The 16,094-nt window shown below is 38.3% G+C and overlaps 1 protein-coding gene across 2 annotated transcripts in view; it reads right to left on the bottom strand.

Moving 5' to 3' along the window:
* The window catches only part of ARNT (aryl hydrocarbon receptor nuclear translocator), a 66,783-nt gene extending 50,999 nt beyond the window's left edge, over positions 1-15,784 (bottom strand). Inside the window, exon 1 of one of the 2 annotated variants that reach the window (XM_070785735.1) lies at positions 15,593-15,784. In XM_070785735.1, coding sequence (XP_070641836.1) covers positions 15,593-15,617 — 25 coding nt within the window. In that variant the 5' untranslated portion in view covers positions 15,618-15,784. The remainder of the gene's footprint in view (positions 1-15,592) is intronic. The other variant, XM_019956119.2, reaches the window with a different exon arrangement.
* Between the last annotated feature and the right edge of the window lie 310 nt (positions 15,785-16,094).

Raw genomic sequence — 16,094 nt, 5'->3', positions numbered from 1 at the left:
TCTTGATCTGTGGGTCAGTGGCTAAAACCTACTCATAAACTTGGACGAAGAAAAGTTTTATTCTCATTAATCATTAACTGAAATTTAGCATTTCCTTCAATCAGGAAAGTAAGGTAAAACACAGTGGTTTCAGCAGCTATCTGTGACTTTGTCATCAACAGAAATCAGATATTTTCATATCACATGACAGTTAACACAAACATCCAGAATTGTTACATTCAATACTATTTTGAGAATATAGCAATTATGAGACTTGTCACTACACCTTATTGTGTTAATAAAGAAACATTAATTACTGCATTACAAACTTGTAATTTCTCCTATTTTGGTAATTGTACTTTTAATAAAATTGATTTTTTCATAACGCTGTATAATGTTATCTTACGCAGTAACACGCTAGGGGTTCAATGGGGAGAGCAAGCCACAGCGCAGTGAGCCTGGGGCCTAGGCCCTGCACCACCAGCGCCCCAAGGTTTCCTCCCACGTGCCTGTCTTTCTACTCCTCACCAAGGGCTCCAATCTGGCCCGAACCAGGGGAGGTTTTTACTAATATTCTGGAGTGGGTGCAACACAAAAGTGTGACAAGAACTTTTGAAGACTCAAAGTAAAAGTATTACTCCTGGCTTTACAGTCAGTGCGTGGATAATCAGTGATTTTTCCTAAGCCCTCACTGTGTATCAGGCACTGTGCTGAGCAACTTGCATGCCTCTCGTTTATTTCCACAGTGATCCAACGAGGCTGAAGGGCTTCAACAGATTTCACCAGTCGTAGAGAATGTAGAATAGAAGAATGTAAAAAATGCATGTCCACAGAGACTCAGAATGTGATCTTATTTGGAAACAGGGTCTCTGAAGGTATAATTAGTGAAAATTGAGGTCATATTGGATTAGGATGTTTTCTAAATCCAATGAATGATATCTTTACAAAAGCAAGGAGAGGGACATTTAGATACAGAGACTGGATGATGTGTCTAGAAGCTAGAAAAGAGAAAACCAAATCTACCAATACCTTCATTTCAGACTTAGAGCCTCCAGGGATGCGAGAGAATACATTTCTGCTGTTTTAAGTCCTCTAGCTTGTGATACTTCGTCACTACAGGCCTGAGGAACTAACACAATAATGATGCATGATTCTTTCAAAATACTCTGGATTTAATTTTCTAAGATCAGCTCCTTTTAAATGGAAGAGGAACTTAGTGTGATGTCAAGTGTGGCATAGTTAAGCAGTATTCTTAGTGTACTGAACTCAAGCACCTTCTATTAAAATCACCATTTGATAGAAATTACAAAAAAAAACCCCAAACTAGTAAATATTTCAATCAGTCAACACAATCTCACAGATTTATAGAAAAGTCACTTCTGAATGTGACTTCCTTTCCTGAAATAGAAGAAATAATATAAAACTAAGTCACTGAAAACATGAGTGAGGAAAACAGAAATGATAAAAGTAGCATTGTAAGTTGAATAGATGTTCAAATGTTAAAAAAAAAAATACTGGTAACAATAATTCATCATATTCCTACACTGTATAAATATGAACCACTTTGGATACGTTTTTTAAAATTTTACTTATTATTCCTAAAATCTTCCTCCACACTTGACATCACACTAAGTTCCTCTTCCATTTAAAAGGAGCTGATCTTAGATCAGATCTAAAATCTACCTCCAAACTGTATTGATAATAAACTGCACCTAAACCCAAAACACAAAACCTCTTTTCTGCACGTCTTTTATTACAAGCCCAAGGATTGTAACTGCCTTCAGTACTGGATAAAGAGAGTACTCGTACTCACCATTAAAATGATGATACGTCACAAAGCTATCATAATCAAAACAGTGTATCACTGATATAAAGACATACAGACCAATGGAATAGAATACAGAGCTCCAAAATAAATCCTCACATATATGATCAAATGATTTTCAACAAGGGTCCCATGACCATTCAGTGGGGAAAGACTATCTTTTCAACAAATGGTTCTTGGAAAACTGGACATCCATATGTTAAAAAAGTGAAGTTGAAAAAAAAAAAATGAAGTTGTATCCTTCCTTACATTACTCATATACAAAAACTAACTCAAAGTGGATCAAAGATCTAAATGTAAGCTAAAACTATGAAATTCATACAAGAAAACATAGGGTAAAGCGTCCTGATACTGGGTTTGGTAATTTCTTAGATATATAAAAAGCACAAGCAACGAAAGTAAAAAGTGATAAACTGGACTTCATCAAAATTAGCAACTTCTGTGCATCAAAGAACACTATCAACAAAGTAAAAAGACAACCCACAGAATGAGAGGAAACATTTGTGAATCATTTATGTGATATGGGATTAATATCCAGAATACATAAAGAACTCCTGCAACTCAACAACAAAAAAGTACAGCCTAATTTAAAAATGGACAAAGAACGTGAACAGACATTTCTCCAAAGGAAATACACAAATGGCCAATAAGCATATGAAAAGATGCCCAACATCACTAATCATTAGAGAAACACAAACCAAAACTACAAGGTATCACCTCACACCCATTAAAATGGCCACCATAAAAAAGAAAAAAATAATAAGTGTTAACAAGGATGTGCGGGATTGAAACTCTTGTACACTGTAGAAATGTAAAACCTGCAACCACTATTGAGGATAAAATAGAGATGCCTCAAAAAATTAAAACAGAATTACTATATAATCCAGCAATTTCACTTCTGGGTGTATACAAAAAAGAATTGAAAGCAGGATCTTGAAGAGACACTTGTACAACAGCAATGCTCAAAGCAGCATTAGTCACAATAGCCAAAAGAAAAAGCAACTCAATATTGATCAAGATGAATGGATTTTTAAAAATGTAGCCTATATAGCCAATGGAATACTATTCAGCCTTTGAAAAGAAAAAAATTCTACAATATGCTACAATATGGTTGAATCTTGAAATTATTATGCTAAGTGAAATAAATCACTCACAAAAAGACAAGCACTACAGGATTCTGCTTTATATAAGAATAATCAGATTCATAGAGTGTAGAATTGTGGCATGGACTGGAGGAATTGTGGAACAGGGAGTTATAATAGCTAGAGTTTTTAATTTTGTAAGATGAAAAAGTTCTTGAGATGGAGAATGATAATGACTACACAACAACAGGACTATACTAATACCACTAAACTATACACTGAAAAACAGTTAAAAAGAATATAAAAAAGAGGGACTTCCCTGGTGGTCCAGTGGCTAAGACCCCATGCTCTCAATGCAAGGGGTCAGGGTTTGATCCCTGGCCATGGAACTAGATCCCACGTGCTGCAACTGAGAGTTCACATGCTGCAACTAAAGAGCAAAGATCCCATGTTCTGCAACTAAGACCCAGCATGGCCAAAATAAATATATAAATAATTTTAAAACAAAGAATATGTGTGTGTGTGTGTGTGTGTGTGTGTGTGTGTATAACTGGGTCACTTTGCTATACAGCAGTAATTAACACAACATTGTAATTTAACTATACTTCAACTATATAAATTTTTTTTAAAGTTAAAAGGGCAAATTTTATGTTATATGTACTTTCCCATAATAAAAAAATTTTAATATATAAAAAAATGTTTGAGGTGGATCTACATCACTGAAAGGGAAAGCTATTCACCATATATGACTATGGAAAAATGGAAACATAAGCTACAGAAAATTATATACAGTAAGCTTATATGCATAACAAAAGCCTGGAAGAATTCATTTAATATTTATTCCATGCCTACTATATGTCAGGCACTGTTGCAAGCCCTAGAGATAAAAAGAACAGACAAAAATCCTAACTCTTACGAATTCTGCATGCTAGTAGAAGAGCAAGACAAATCGAGAAACAAAATATAAACTGGGCTGACATTTTATAGATAAGAAATGGATAAACAGCAATTTCATTTGGTTTGATCTAACAGTATGTTATATAGTGATAAATATAGAGAAAAATAAACTAGGGGAGTCAACTCAGATGCATATAAAGTTCAAGCAATTTTAGATAGGGAAGACCTCGCTGAAAAAGCAGCATTTAAGGAAAGGTCAGAAGACGGTAAGGGAATAAACCATGCAGGTATCTGGGGGAAATGCATTCTAGGCAGAGTACAGATGCCTGGAGGTGAGAGTATGCCTGTTAAATTCTAGAAATAGTGTGCATGACCTCATGGCTAGAATGGAGCAAGCAAATGTTACACAATAACCTATTAACAGTGGTTATCTCTGGAATGGCATTTAGAGACTTCTATATTCGATTTTCTCCATATCCATTTTGTTTTATCTTTTATATTAGACATATATTACTTTTATAATCAGAAAATGCATGATCCCAATTTTTTAAAAAGAATATTTATGTGCATGTACCTGTGTGTGTGGCATGCACTGAAAATCTGACAGAACATACCTCAAACTCTAAAGTGACAGAAATCTAGATTCCAATCCTAGGGTTACCACTTACTACATGTATGACCTTGGGCAAATTATTTAATCTCTCAGGGTTTATCTTTAAAATGCAGCTGTAACAGTACCTACCTTCTGCGAAGATGAGATAGTAAACGTGAACAGTGCCTAACATACTCTAAGTACTCCTTAAATAGGAGCTTTGTAAAAAATACATCAAACACTAAAAAGGCTAACTGATTTGGCCATTACTAATTTTTACATTACAAAAGTAATGTATTAAAATATGGGTATACAGAAAATAAGATGTAGAAGTCTCCAAAAATAGTCAAACAATACAGAAGCAAACTGTCAAAAGTAAAGTCTTTTGTACATATACCCCAATTTCTGCCATGGGAAATTGCTGTTAACATTTTGTTATGAATCCTTCCACTATATATTACAGGATCTTAGCAATTTTTACATAACAAAGGAAAAGGAACCATATCATATTTATTCTGAAACTTTTATTTTCCAATTAACAATGTATTCTAGAAGGTATGTCACATCAATAAATACTGTTAGGTCATTCTGTTTTAACAGTTACACAGTATTTCACAGAACATATATATATGACTGGAGAAAGAAATAGCAACCCACTCCAGTACTCTTGCCTGGAGAATCCCATGAACAGAAGAGCCTGGCGGGCTACAATCCTTGGGGTTGCAAAGAGTCGGACACAACTGAGCAACTAACACACATACACACACACACATTTATGACGTTCAAGCTATCACTATCATAAATAATGTTTCATCAAATATCCTTGTACATTTTTAAACACATATGCCAAGATTACCTACAACAAAAAATTTCTGAAAATGACTTTCTGAATCTAAAGAAGCACATTTAAAACTTCGCCAATTACTCTCCAAGACCACTGAACCAGTGAAATTGCTCAGTCGTGTCCAACTCTTTGCAGCCCCATGGACTGTAGCCTACCAGGCTCCTCCATCCATGGAATTTTCCAGGCAAGAGTACTGAGTGGGTTGCCGTTTCAGTCATTCCAATTGAGAACTTCACCAATGATATAAATTATCCATAGCTCCAAAAGCACTGGATCTCAGCAATCCTTCAAAGTTTTACTAATTTTCTAGGTATAAAATGATTATCATTGTTGGTTTGATGTGGATTTCTCTATTATTAGTAAGGCTGAGTTTATTTTATATATTATCGCTATTAACTTTTTCTATTTCACCCTATAAATTTTAAAGTTAGTATACGTAACTTTTCTAAGAAAAAACAAAATTTTTCCTTAAAAAATAAATTCCATACTTTCAATAATAGGTTTAATTGGGATCTAAGAGTTGGAGAAATTTAAAGAAGATAATTGAGGTGGTTTAAATTAAAGTCTGACACAGTCCTTAGCACAGAGAAGGTACTCAACAGGAAGGAAAAACTAAAGGAAACAAAGCTGCCGACCAGCCAGCCAGGAAGTTTCAGAAAGGTAGGTCAAGCTGAACCTCAGTAAAAGTGAAGAAGAGGAGAAAGGTATGCCATATACAGAAAAGAAGATGAGCAAATCATAATGGGGGGTGGGGGGTTATGAAAACAGCTGTAAGGAGATAGAGGGAAACAGGCCTACGAAGAAGCACAGAATCTGTATTCGGCAGAAAATATAACATGTCAAGTGCTACCCAACTGTGAGAAGGCCCTGAAGGTCAAAATGAAATCTTAAATCTGATTCAATAGCAACTGAAAGACAAAGCATACCTTTAAGTTGGAGTGACAAGAAAATATAACTTAAAAGATCAATCTGACAGACTTAAAATTTGAATAGAAGCAGAGAAACAAATCAGACTAACCAAAAAGGAGGTGATAAAAGGCCTAAATTAGGATAGCAGGATGAAAAAGTACAGGAACCTCTAAAGTTTTAAACTATGTAACTTCTGAATAAGAACAGTATTTTAAATATATATACACCTACTTTTAATCTCTTCTGCCCCCACCACCTCAAATTACATAAAGGAGAAAAAAATTTTACACAAGATAGAGAACCATATAAATGGGGGGGAAAATGGGTGAAAGAAAAGAATAATAAATTTATGGAAACTGGGACCACTACCTTTGGTAGACCCATAAGAACCGAATTCTAAACCAGAAAGGGAAAAAGCAAAGCAAAAAACCAACTCTATTTACATACCAGAATGCCCCAGGCTCAGGAACTAGAGACTCTGGGCGCTTCTGGGGGAGGGTAGGGGGGAGGGCAAATGAAAGCTAAAATAAGGATTAGTTCAGTAACTGTTTAAGCAGCAGGTCAATTTCCAGATCCTCTCCCTGTTTCTTCCAAAAGGGAAAATGCCCCTCCTCAACCCAGTCAAAAATTGATTTATTCTCTCGAAGAGTGTAAACTAAACCAGAGGTCCCCTGGCCCGGGGAACACCAGGCAAAGCTGTAAGTGAGGTTACCAACCTGAAAACAGGGAAACTAAGAACAGTGTCTGTGAAAGGGCTGTACCCTATCGACCACTTCTTCCCTGAATTTCATGTGTCCTCTTTCTTGGTATAGGCCTTCCCTGTAGCTCAATGGGTAGAAGAATCTGCCTACAATGCAGGAGACCCAGGTTTGACCCCTGGGTTGGTAAGATCCCCTGGAGAAGGGAATGGCAATCCACTCCAGTATCCTTGCCCGGAGAGTCCCATGGACAGAGGAGCCTGGCAGGCTACAGTCCGTGGGATCTCAGAATCGGACACGACTGAAGCGACTAACACTACTGCTGCTGCTCACCCTCTAGAAGCTCCTGGCAGAGAGTATACAGGAGACCTTGAGTATGTGAAAATATCTTTCTTCCACTTCACTGATAGTCTGCCTAGCTATGGAACTCTAACTTGGAAATTATTTTCCCTCAGAATTTAGAAGGCATCACTCCACTGTCATCTATCTTCCAGTGTGATTACTGTACAGAGAAGCAAAACCATCTGATTGCTATTGTTTTTCACTCATCAATTTTCTCCTCTCTGGAGCTTATAAAATACTCTGTATCTGATGCTGAAATTTCGTAATAATGTGCCTTGAGTAGCTTAGTTTTCATTCATTGTTCTGGCTTTTTCAGTTTAAAAACTTGTATCACATCTGTAAAAAATGAAATTCAAATAAAAATAGCAATGGAATAAAAAAAAAAAAACTTGTATCTCCTATTTCCGGGACATTTAATAAAAAAATTAAAAGTTTGGTTAAAAGAAAAGAAAAACAGATGTCACCAGAGAAGGAGGTAGAGTACTGCTGTTTTTATAACAAATCATGTAAAACCAACTAAAATAACTTTTAATATATATGTTTAAATAAATTTAAGAGTCACAGATATAAAAAACAAACTTATGCTTACCAAATGGGAAAGGGGGGGAGGGATAAATTGGGAGACTGGGATTGACACATACACACTACTATATATAAATGGGGCTTCCCTGGTGGCTCAGTGCTAAAGAATCCGCCTGCCAATACAAGAGATGCAGCTTTAATCCCTGGTCAGGAAGATTCCCCTGGAGAAGGAAATTGCAATCCACTCAAGTATTCTTGCCTGGAGAACCCTATGGACAGAGGAGCCTGGTGGGCTAGAGTCCTTCAGGTCGCAAAAGAGCTGGAAACAACTAGCAACTAAAACAAACAACATATATAAAACAGGTAACTATTAAGTACCTACTGTATAGCACAGGGAACTATACTCAATGCTCTGTAATGATCTATATGAGAAGACTCTAAACTAGAGTGAACATATGTATGTGTATGACAAATACACTTTTACTGTAAACAGCAGAAACTAACATAACATTGTAAATCAACTATACCCCAATAAAAATTAATTAAAAAATAAATCTATTTTAAGTATATATTTTATATAGTTAAAATGTTTTATATGCTTTAATATTCTTATATGCTTAAAATGCTTTTTTTAAATGGAAAAAAAAACAAGATGTGATAACAAATCTGATAAAAACATAAAAGAATCCAAACACTTCTAGTTACTTAGCCTGGGGAACTGGAAAAACTGTGATAGTCATGAAAGATACAGAAAAGTTAGGAAGGGCACCAAATCTTAAAGAAATACTGGTGACTACATATCTATATATACATACAAACATACACACACACACACACACACACACACATGCACACACATATATATAAAACTTGGGAAAGTGTTAGGCACTCATTCAAGTCCAACTCTTTGCAACCCCATGGACTGTAGCCTTGCAGGCTCCTCTGTCCATGGAATTCTGCAGGCAAGAATACTGGAGTAGGTATATACTTGTATAGTGCTCGGTCACTTCAGTCGTGTCCAACTCTTTGTGACCCCATGGACTGTAGACCTCCAGGCTCTTCTGTCCATTGGATTCTCTAGGCAAGAACACTGGAGTAGGTTGCCAAACCCTCCTCCAGTGGATGTTCCTGAGCCAGGGATTGAACTCATGTCTCCAGCATCTCCTGCATTGCAGGCAGATTCTTTACTGCTGAGCCACTGCTGCTGCTGCTAAGTGGCTTCAGTCGTGTCCGACTCTGTGCGACCCCATAGACAGCAGTCCACCAGGCTCCCCCATCCCTGGGATTCTCCAGGCAAGAACACTGGAGTGGGTTGCCATTTCCTTCTCCAATGCATGGAAGTGAAAAGTGAAAGTGAAGTCGCTCAGTCGTGTCTGACTCTTCGAGATCCCATGGACTGCAGCCTACCAGGCTCCTCTGTCCATGGGATTTTCCAGGCAAGAGTACTGGAGTGGGGTGCCATTGCTGAGCCACTAGAGAAGCCCACATACCTGTATATATATAATAAATAATATGTTAGTTCAGCTGCTCAGTCGTGTCCGACTCTTTGCGACCCCATGAATCGCAGCACGCCAGGCCTCCCTGTCCATCACCAACTCCCAGAGTTCACCCAAACCCACGTCCATTGAGTCAGTGATGCCATCCAGCCATCTCATCCTCTGTCGTCCCCTTTTCCTCCCGCCCCCAATCCCTCCCAGCATCAGAGACTTCTCAGATTATTCAAAAAGAGATTTTTTTTTAGACAGATGAAAATACAGAAAATAAGCTTATGTGAAAAGACAGGAATAAACATTTTGGACAGTCTTCAATACATAAAAGATAAATGAAGGGAAGGAGATACAGTAGTTACCAAATAAATTTGAGTCAGGTGGATGGGCAAACAGAAATGAAGGAAGTTGACTGGCTTATTAACTAAAGAGTTCCAGTCCTAAGAGTGAGACTTGGAGAAGCATAATGAACAAGAGAAAGAAAATGAGCAGGCCTAAGGAACAAAGCAGGAAGTCAGTGAGAAAAAGCAAGCAATGCACTGTTTCTGAAGCCAAATTCAAAAAGTTAATCAAAAAGGCACAATTATGGATTATTAAGAACCAGGAGAAAGATTCCAGTAAGAACCTTAAAGTCCTTTAAAGAGCTGAAAAACAATTATGAATAAAGGATGTTACAGAAAAGATTTTAAGAACTACAAAACTTTTCCAGCAAATTTTTCAGCACTGTGCACTCATCTCGCCATCCAAGCAACTGTGCTCTGCTGGCTGCCATATGTGGTATTTCACCTTCATCTACAAAAAAAGACAATACCCCACCCTCCTCCTTAAAAAGAATCAATTGTGCTACACTTCTATAGAAAGTGACTTTAAGTCCAATGGAGAAAATCTTGTAACTTAGCAGTTAAGAATACTGACTGTGTAAAGACCACAAACAATAAATGTTGGTGAGGATGTAAAGAAATGAGAACCTTCATACTATTTTCCACTGTGGCTAAAATGGTATATAAAATGCCTATAAAAAAATTTTGTGTAAATGGACTGCCAGCAATCACAATGTCTCTACCCGCCCCCAAAATTCTCTCTACCCCTACTAGCTATGTGACTGCAGACAAACTAATCATTTGTTCTGTGCCTTAGTTTCCTCATCTAAAAACAAGAATATTAATGCATACCTCACAGGATTCTTACAAAGATTAAATGAGATAATATACACGAGCATTAAAAGAGATGATATATTTAGAATAAGTGACCTATAATGTTAGCTATTATAAGTGAATTCATGATGTTATGGTTTAATGAGTGTTATCCTTTCAAAGGTATTTTCATGTTAACAGTGCATAAAGATATAAATCTCCAATGCCAGGTGTTGTAACATTCACTTATTCAATATTTACTCAGCATACTAGACACCCCTGAGAGCAGAAGGGTACTGTGGTGAACAAGGGAGATAAAGGTCCTGCTCTCATGAAACTTAAATTGTAATTAAGTTGTTGAAATCAGGGACTTCCCTGGCCATCCAGTGGTTAAGACTTCACCTCCAAAGCAAGGGGTGTAGGTTCAATCCCTGGTTGGGGAGCTAAGATCCCACATGCTTTGTGGCCAAAATATCAGAACATAAATCAGAAGCAATACTGCCACAAATTCAATAAAGACTTTAGAAATGGTCCACAACAAAAATCTTTTTTGAAAAAGTTGTTAAAGTAATAAATTTAGTTTGTCTACTCAACTACAGAAAAATGTGAAGAGGCAAATACGAAACAAAGAAATGATGAAAAGAGATGCAAACTGAGATAATTTATCTGGAAACTGAGAGATGGTTTCTAAAATACATAATAGCCAACAAAACAGGAAACGTGCAGCCTGGTATACACTAAGAACTTAATACATGTTTAATAAATGTGCCCATTCCTTTCTCTAGGTTTGTTTCCTTACGCCTAAAATGATAGGGGTTATCTTTTTTTTTTTTTTTTTTTGGCCACACCACACAGCCAGTGAGATCATAGTTCCCTGACCAGGGATCCAACTCGTGCCCCCTGCATTGGAAGCTTGAAGTCTTAACCACTGGACCACCAGGGAAGTTTCGTGATAGAGGTTATCTTGAATCCAAATTCAACATTTGTTAATGTCTACTTATTCAAATCATCATGGCATGTTAAGCAGCATTCTTAAGAACAAATAGCTCTACAAGCAGGGCCTATCATTGTCTGTGAATGATGGGCCCAAAGAAACTCCACTGAGTTCAGGCCTTGTATTTCACAAGAGCTTTAAATATATCCCTTCAGTTATATTTAAAGGGAATCAGCTATACAACCATAGAGACATTGGATAGCACTGACAGAAATGTCACCCTTTCACCTCTATAACAGGGCTATACCACCAGGGGAATTAACATTTAAAATAACCATTGTCAACAGCCTGAAGGGGAAAAAGTGAGTGAGTGAAAGTCACTCAGTCTTGTCTGGCTCTTTGCAACCCCATGGACTATACAGTCCATGGAATTCTCCAGTCCAGAATACTGGGAGTGGGTTGCCATTCCCTTCTCCAGGGGATCTTCCCAATCCAGGGATTGAACCCAGGTCTACCACATTGCAGGCGGATTCTTTAGGAGCTGGGCCACCATGGTTTCAAAGACAGTTTCCCCAATCAAGAATTCAAATTTTACCAGTTTTGAAATTAAATATGCCCCAAATGTCACAGCCTAAGTAAAATCATGGGAAAGGGGGTTTAGTTTCCTTGAGTGTTGCAATTTAGTTTTTTGAAAATCAACCATCACTTGGCACTGCGGAAATCCCCATTGTTAATACCTTAGAAGAAAGTCATCCATAGCAGAGAACCACAAAAGACTTTCACAAAGCATCCATAAAACAACAAATTATTCTCATCTGTTAGTGATGAGTAGAGAAGTAGGACTGGAATGCAAATAACTAAAGTGAGAGACCACTATTTCAAAACAAGAAAACAAGTTCCAAGAATGCAGCAGTATCTACTTCTTAATTTCTAACAAAACAGAAAAGATTCAATTTGGTGCCACAATTCGAATAGTCTAAAAAACATGTGGAGAGGCTTCCCTAGCGGTCCAGTAGTTAACAGTCTGCCTAGCAATGCAGGGGAGACTGGTTCAATCCCTGGTCTGGGAAGATCCCACAGAGCAACTATGCCCATGTGCCACAACTACTGAGCCTGAGTGCTTAAAGCCCACGCTCTACAAGAGAAGCCACTGCAGTGAGAAGCCAGCCCAGCACAACAAAGATTAGCCTCTGTTGCTGCAACTAGAGAAAGCTCAGAAGCAGTAACAAACACCAGGCCCAACCGAAAATAACCAGCTAAGTAAGACGTACTTAACAAAAAGTAAAAATATTTTTAAAAATTAAAAACTACATGGGTTGAGGTTCTTTTTCAAAAATGTTAACTGTTTTTCAATTGCTGAATCAGTAAAATATATTTAAACACTTCTGAAAAAGTTTTTTGCAATAGAATATAATTTTTTTTTAAGTATCTTGGCATCTTAATTTTATACTACATAAACTCCTATTTTCCGGTATCTGAAAAAAGTAAGTAAAGGTAATAGATAAAAATTAAGCTAATTTAGTTTAAAATTATAATCTAAGGAGGTTAAAAACTATGTGAAAAGAAAAAGTCTTCCTAAATGTCAGCCTTAAAAACCCAAACATGTATTCCTTCCTTTGCCTTCTACCCATTCTGCACCCACAATAAATGGTACCTAATAGCACAAAAAGAGGTCTCTGTTAAAGAGAATATTAGAATCAAGGGAGGAAAAACCTGTACTACTAAAAACTCATTCATATCTCTGGTTTGAATACTGAAGTATAAATCAAATAACTAATCTGTTCCCAACCAGTGCCTTAACCAATGTATTACAAATCACATGATTTTAAAAATGTTTTTCAAAAGTGTTAGTATTACACAGACAAGAAAGATATAGCCTTCATGAACCACCTACCCACTTACTTCTGCTTCCCAATGGTAAACAGAAATATTAACGAGTATGAAAAATTATCAATTACAGAGAAAAAAGGCACCACCATATTAGAACTATTACTTCAACGTAACTCAGAGTACAGTATAAACCATATCTTACTCTTCTTTTGATCCAGCACCATTTTAAGACACACACAGCAAAAAATGCAAAGGAACCAGGTCTCCTGAAAGTCTCTGTAGGACCACCAACAGTCTCTAAGTCAAACTCTATAAACACAACTAAAATGATCAAGTATTGTTATTAATGCTAAGGATTACCTTAAAGGAAGCTTAGAAGAGTAAAATAATTATTACCAAAAATCTTTGCAGACACATGTGAAAAACGAACAAACAAGAACCATAGGGAAACTTAACTAGGAAAAAGACAAAGTAGAAAAACTCAAAGAAACATGTATGATGTCTCTAGTGCCTAAAATGACCCTAAGAAAAAAAGGTTTGACCATGCACAAGGAATTCAGACCTGAAAGCCATTTACTATCTTTTCACTGAGCACAGAACATTTCCACCCTGTGTCCCTACATTTATGGCCCTCATATGCAACAGGCTACCAAAAGTCCACAATTGATCTCTTCCTTTTGATACAAAGAGGCAAAAGGAAAACTGAAGGAAGAAAATGCACTTTCTAATTTAAACAACACGGTTGAACTTGGAATCAATAACTTGGAAGCTATGGGAGAATTCTCCAACATCAAAAAGAAATCTAAAAATTGCAGAAGCAGGCTGCCAAAGGGAAATAAACAAAATAACTGTTCCTTCATAAGCAAGCATTCTGTACAAATACTATTTTCCACTTACAGATTTAAGCTGATATTGATCAGCTAATGAAAATGTGGTTAAGAGACTGTCCTTCTGGTTACTGTTGTTTAAAAAACAAAACAAAATAAAGCAACCCCACCCACACTGCTGGAAAAAAAGCTTCTGACATATGCACTAAACTTGTTTACTTCTCCATCTCTTAATAAGAGAAATGCTTTGCAACTTGACTATGGTTATATAAGTATTTTGCAATGTGTTAGTTTAAAATCTTGTTTATTTACTCCCTAGTTAACAGATAAGTCATTTTACTTCAAGGTCAGGTTTGCCATAATAATAGCATCTTTCCAATTTTATTCCATCACTCAGCACTTCCTGCAATGGAATTTTAGCCATTAACTTTATCTCCTTTTCCTTTAAAAGGAAAAAACTAAAAAGATTTAAAAATATGATATTGACATCTGGCAAATTAAACTTCTTTAAATAGTTCTGTTCCCAGAAACATGGTAGGAAAGACAGTAAATTTCACAGTGATTCAATTGTAATAGCAAAACCGGGGTATTGCAAAATACTGCTGCCTTTCAGAGGCACGAAAAAAATCCATTTAAATTTTAACAAGGGAACAGCAGTGAAGCCCTCCCACTACTATACTTTCAAATTATTCATCCCCACCTCTTACTTCTTTTCTGAAGCTATCAAAGATAAGGATTTCTAAGAAATGGCCAAGGTCAGCAAAGTAAACTAGGATCCCTAAAATGAAATACTTCCCAGGGAGAAATAACTGTAATGTACTGGAAAGAGGACTGGGACTAGAAATTTCAAAACCTGATCTGTCCAGACCTGTTGCACTACACCCTATTCTATGTCTGAGACATGACTGGTTAATTTTTTTTTTTAATGTTCAAGCTCTCACTATAGAAGAGATGTTCATTGAGACACAGCATGAACTGAACTTAAAGAAGGGGGACAACCTCGACCCACCTAACAAGATTTCAACCTGGGGTCCCGGATGCTTGCTGTTGGCAACATTTATCCTGAAACTCAAACACTGTACACAAACCTCAGCCTTCAGCAGCTTATGACACTAGAGGCACCTCTTAATAATAAACGCAAGTTTCAAAGGACAGCCCCCTCGGGGGGGAATACAGGTTTGTTTGTCTGTTTTTAAGAAACAGTATAAATTCAAAGATTTTGAAACTTTAAAATCTAAACGTTTGGAAGTAACATCTCAGCTAAACGGCAACGCCGTCCAGCGTTTATAAGCCCAAACTACTTTTAAAGTAAAACGAGCCACTCTGCCCAGTTATTCGGCATCAAGCAGGTCTACAGTGGGCAGAGTGTTGAAAGAGCACAACGCACACCAGAACGCCGCCACAAGAGTGCAGGCGGGCCAGCCCCGCGCGGACTGGCGCTCCACCAGAACTCCGGGCAAGGAATCCGCAACTAGCACCCACCTGCTCCCTCCCTCTACCTCGGGTCTCCCCCGTTTCCCCCGGGTCCGGCCCCTCCCCCAGGTTACTCCCCTCCCCCACCGCCCCATAGCCGCCCCCGCGCGCCCCAGCGCCCTCAGCCCCAACTACGGCCCCTCAGCCCGGGTCTCCCCAGCTGCCAACCCCTTCAGCCCCTCCTCCTTTACAAACAACCCAGTCCTCCGTCTCCTCACCGGGGTTAGCAGCAGTCGCCGCCATGGCCGTAGATGCCACTGCCGCCGCACCACCCCCCCCAGTGGGAGGAGCCGCCGCCACGGAACCGGGGGGGAGGGGGAGGGAAGAGCCACTCCCCAGACGCGGCGCCGTACTGCCGCCACCGCTACCGCGGAGCCCAAGATGGCGGCCGCAGCAACCCCCACCGTCCCCAGCCCCTACAGCGGGGAGAGCCCACGTCTGAGGCGGGGTCAGTCTCAAAGCCAGCCTCCTCGGGAAAACTGACCAATGAAATCCAAAATCTGTCAGAGGGCGGGCTGGCCACTGAGCCTCCAGCCCGTCCCGTGGAGGAGGGTGGGCGAGAAAGAAGTCCAGCTGTCTTCCTAATCCCGCCTCTTCTGAGTTAGAGGTCAATGATCGTGTGACGTCAATGAAAAACAATTTTACTAAAAAGCTTCTCTGGGTGGCGGATTCGCCTGGTTGGCCGTTCTGCATAAGATTTATTTTGTAAATATCTTTTAG

This window comes from Bos indicus, chromosome 3, assembly GCF_029378745.1.
Source record: "Bos indicus isolate NIAB-ARS_2022 breed Sahiwal x Tharparkar chromosome 3, NIAB-ARS_B.indTharparkar_mat_pri_1.0, whole genome shotgun sequence".
Classification (NCBI taxonomy): Eukaryota; Metazoa; Chordata; class Mammalia; order Artiodactyla; family Bovidae; genus Bos; species Bos indicus.
The sequence above is the reverse complement of the archived record's forward strand: the minus strand, read 5'-3'. Positions and strand labels throughout refer to the sequence as shown.